Source organism: Montipora foliosa, chromosome 14, assembly GCF_036669935.1.
Source record: "Montipora foliosa isolate CH-2021 chromosome 14, ASM3666993v2, whole genome shotgun sequence".
Taxonomy (NCBI): Eukaryota; Metazoa; Cnidaria; class Anthozoa; order Scleractinia; family Acroporidae; genus Montipora; species Montipora foliosa.
Genome location: NC_090882.1, coordinates 24,854,870 through 24,859,814, shown reverse-complemented (window position 1 = coordinate 24,859,814; position 4,945 = coordinate 24,854,870). Strand labels below are relative to the sequence as shown.

At 39.9% G+C, this 4,945-nt stretch overlaps 1 protein-coding gene across 1 annotated transcript; it reads left to right on the top strand.

Annotated features, from left to right (window-relative positions):
- Positions 1-729: 729 nt before the first annotated feature.
- On the top strand, positions 730-1,673 carry LOC137984556 (uncharacterized). Its single transcript, XM_068831718.1, has 2 exons — positions 730-1,561; positions 1,651-1,673. Exons 1-2 carry the CDS (start codon positions 739-741, stop codon positions 1,671-1,673), a joined length of 846 nt encoding a protein of 281 aa, XP_068687819.1. The 5' UTR covers positions 730-738.
- The last annotated feature ends 3,272 nt before the right edge of the window (positions 1,674-4,945 follow it).

Genomic DNA, 4,945 nt, shown 5'->3' with positions numbered 1-4,945 from the left:
AAAATGTCAACTCAGAATAATATCGCGACGCGTAACAGGTTTGAGATCCTTAGTGATGCACAAGATGATCCAACAGAGACAGAAGCAGCAACACACAAAATCATCCGGCGACGGCAAAACCATCAACGGGCGTCATACAGGTCGTCTCGCAGTAATCCTAGTGAACCAAGCGAAACTTCTGCTAACGATGATTTACGCGGTGAGGTCGGCAGAGAGAGGAGTGCCAGCAGTAAGTTTACAACCCTATTGATTGGGGACTCCATGGTCAAGGATATTCACGGTAAGAAATTAGCGAAAGCAGTAGGGCACCGAGTGGTAGTAAAGTCATTTTCTGGAGCCACAACCAAAGCCATGAGAGATTACTTAAAGCCTAATTTAGAGCTCCAGCCTGATGAAGTGGTGCTACATGTAGGTACAAACGATCTGAAGGCTAAAAACGGCAAAACATCTAAAGAAGTTGCAGAAGCTATTGTTGATCTCGCTAAACAGATAGAGGGGTCTTCCGAAGCTCAATTCATAGTCTCAGGACTTGTAACACGAAAGGACAAGCTTAATGATAAAGTCTCAGAGGTGTTCAAGCACTTGACGAAGTTTTGCCGTCAGAATGATTGGAGATTTATTGAACACAATAATATAAACGAAAAGGGGTTAAACCGTGGAGGTCTACACCTGAATTTTGCAGGTAACAAGCGTATTTTTAAGAATTTTTAGCATGGTCTAGCTCATTGAACTTTTACTATGCCTTCCATTAATGCCGTGCCGTTGGAAGGCAACAGTCAGGAGTCATCGAGAAGTCCGACTCAAAATCCTATTGATCGTTCTCGAGTATTGCCCTCCAAACGCGGTTTTAAGCTGGCCTCGCTGAATATAAATAAATTGACCACTCATCTTGATGAACTCAAGATCTTTCTCGTAAGTAACGATATAGATGTTCTCGCAATTAACGAGACTAAACTAAATGAATACATCACCGATAATGAGGTCAGTATCTCTGGTTATGATATAGTTAGACGTGATAGAACTACATATGGAGGTGGGGGCGTTTGCTTTTATGTAAAAAAGTCAATTAACTTTTCGATGCGCAACGATCTTTGCATGGGCAGTCTTGAGAACCTTTGTATTGAAATACGCAAACCTCGTTCTAAATCATTTATTGTTGCTACGTGGTATAGACCACCTAATTCGCTTGTTAGTATATTTTCACCTTTTGAAGAGTTGATTGGGAAATTGGATTCCCTTAATACTGAATTCTACCTTTTAGGGGATCTAAATTGCAATATGGCCGCATCCCAGTTTGATAGCGATACACGCAAATTATTAACTATCACGGATGTTTATGGTCTTCAACAACTCATAACAGAACCAACAAGAATAACCGAAACTTCTGCAACATTGATTGATTTAATTTTTACTAACTGTCCTGACAAGGTGTTATGCTCAGGTGTGCGTCATATTGGCATTAGCGATCACAGCATGGTCTATGTCTATCGCAAATTAGCCATTAATGGACAGAGTAAGGGTCACACTAATATAACCTATAGGAATTTTCGAAGTTTTAACCGTGATAAATTTCGTAGCGATGTTGCATCTCAAGATTGGGATCACATAAACAATTCTTCCAATCCAAATGATATGTGGAATGAATGGAAGGAATCCTTTTTGGCTATTGTTAACAAGCACGCTCCATTGAGAACCACTCGTGTTCGCGCGCGGGGTTCCCCATGGATTACTTCTGAGCTTAAAAAACAGATGCACGATCGAGATATTTTGAAACTCAGAGCAATTAGATCAAAAAATCCTAACGATTGGGTTCACTTTAAAAGACAGCGGAACAAAGTCAATAGTGCGACTAGGCTAGCGAAGCAAGTTTATTATCAAAATATGCTAAACGAGCATAAGGGTGATTCCCGCAAAACCTGGCAGATCATCAATGAGCTGTCTTCCCGAAATTTCGTGGAAACGTCTGTGAAACAACTGAATGTAAATGAGCAATCAGTAACAGCTCTAGCAGAAATAGCGCACGAATTTAATCGTTATTTTGCTACCATTGGCCCGAAACTTGCTAGTGATATTCCTTCTTCAGATGGCAACAGCTATCTGAATTATCTCACTAGCACGGATAAGGAGTTTCAGTTCCGCCCAACCTCCACAAATGAAGTATTTTCACTGCTGAATAAACTGAAAAAATCAAAGGCAGTCGGCCTTGACAAAATTTCTTCTCGACTTATTCGTGAATGCGCAGATCTTATTTGCAAACCGCTGTGCTATATTTTCAATCAGTCATTAAATGTAGGTGTGTTCCCAGACGACTGGAAGTGTGCACGGGTCACTCCACTATTCAAACAAGGGGAACGTGATGACCTAAACAATTACCGCCCAATTTCCGTTATCCCGGTTATAGCCAAAGTGTTCGAAAGAATAGTTTATAACCAATTATATGCGTAGCTAACAAAGCATAACGTAATATGTAAATGCCAATCTGGTTTTCGCTCTATTCATTCCACCGTTACGGCTCTACTTGGGGCTACGGATACTTGGGCTTACAACATTGACCGAGGAAAAATAAACGCTGTTGTTTTCCTAGACCTAAAAAAAGCGTTCGATACGGTTAATCACGAGATCCTTTTATCTAAATTAAATAATTACGGCATACATGGCATTTCTTACAACTGGTTTAAGTCCTATTTGGACAACCGCACTCAAAAGTGTTCCATTAATGGATCACTTTCTAAAACTTGCTCACTAAGTTGCGGCGTCCCTCAAGGGACTATTTTGGGTCCATTGTTGTTTTTGCTATATATCAATGATCTGCCAAACTGTCTAACGAATTGTGTGCCATGGATGTACGCAGATGACACCCACCTAACATATGCGGGTGACAATACAGGCGACATAGAATCAAGACTTAACCATGATCTAAAAAATGTTAAAAAATGGTTGATAGCAAACAAACTTACCCTGAACATGACAAAAACCGAATTTATGCTGATTGGATCAAGGCAGAGGTTGTATGCTCTCACAAATCCTCCAATTCCCGAGATTAATGGTGCTCCTATCACTCAAGTTTCTGTTGCTAAATCCCTGGGCGTGCTTATTGATAATAATCTTAACTGGAGTAGCCATGTCGATAAACTGACAAAGAAAGTAGCTTCTGGAATTGGACCCTTCAAACGTATAAGGCATCTCGTTCCTCAGACGACATTGCGCTCTATTTATCACGCTTTACTTCAACCGCACTTTGACTACTGCAATGTCGTCTGGGGAAACTGTGGTATCACGTTACATGACAAATTACAAAAACTGCAAAATAGAGCAGCCAGAGTTTTGACCTTCTCTAATTTTGATGCAAATGCTAGCGAGCTATTCAAAATTTTAGGCTGGAAAAATCTAGTTAGCCAGCAACAAATTGCGCTGGCCACAATGGTCTATAAGTGTCTTCAGGGGCTAGCACCGGAATATCTATGTTCTAAATTTACAAACCGCGAATCTGTTTATAGTTTAAGAGACTCTGAAAGAAAGCTTAATGTTCCGTTTCCGCGGACAAATTATTATAGAAACAGCTTCAGCTATAGAGGTGCTACTGTCTGGAATAGCTTACCCCTCAAAGCGAGACAAGCAGAGTCTCTGATTAAAGACATATTTTAGTATAGAGCACGGCATTCATGGAAAGCAGCTTTAGAATTAATATAGTTTAATTGTATTTTATTGTAATCATTTTAAAATTTTACCTTTTGTAATTTAGATTTTATTTTTTTTTTGCAACATGTTGCCGCAACAAAATGTTGCGTTAAAAATCGCCCTTTGCACCCTGTTACACGAGGCAACTTTTAACGCAACAATGTTGCGTTAAAAATCGGCTCGTGTAACTTCACCTTAAATTCAAACGTTTTATACGCTTGTTTACGTTCTTTTTGTGGTTCAACTGTGTGCACTTCAATAGAGTACTCTCGTAGAGTGTTCTTCTTTGTTCTTGAACCAGCGTGTTCTAAATCGAGCGAAAGTGCTCATTAAGTGAACCAGCGTTTTCTTCCTTCAGCGAGCGTGCCGCAAATCTGTTGAAAGTAACTCGATCATAAAGAGGCAAAACCGTATTAAGCCAGTCGACAGCCCTGTACGAATAACCTTGCCTTTCAAAAATCAGAAATCTGCCGACTCCGTGCGCAGGCAACTAAGTGACCTTGGAAAGAAAATCGATCGTGTATTACAACCGGTTTTCACAAGTAGGAAAATCTCTGAAGATTTGAATTTTACAGTATGCTTTTATATATTACGAAATAAAGGAAAAGATATTTACAACGGAGAATTCCCCATTCTTCACATGGAAGCTTTAATTCTTACATTACAACAAATAATGTTCACACCCGGGGGTGGGACTCCCATATGAAACAGACGGGGATGCTCGTCGTCTCGCTTAGGGGTGTAAATTTTGGATTTTGGTCTCGCTTAGGGTGTTCCGGGCAAAGCGCCAATATTTTATGCCACCAAGGTCTCGTTTAGGGTTCCGCGAAGTAACACAGAATTACGCGAAGAGAAACAGAAGTCAAATTTCCTTTTAAATTTTCTTTTTAGAGAAAAGCATTCGATGATTATGCCTTTTTATCATTAAAACTCACTGCGTGTCGTATTTTTGTGTTTTTAAACGGTCTCTTTTAGGGGTCAAAATTTGCTTAAGCCACGCCTAGATTGGTCTCCTTTAGGGGATAAATTCAAAATTTCCGACGAGCATCCCCGTCTGTTTCATATGGGAGTCTCCCCCCCGGGCGTTTACTCCACAAATTCTTTCCTTGGGCACTAAGCCAATGCGTATTTTTAAAAGGTGGTTTAATCGGTTCTTCCTTTGTTCAGGAATGAAAATCAAATTTTTATTGTCAACTGGAATTAAATAACAATTATCTGTACTCTTTTGGACGTAAAGAAAAAGTTGATTTGTTTGTTTGTTTTGCTC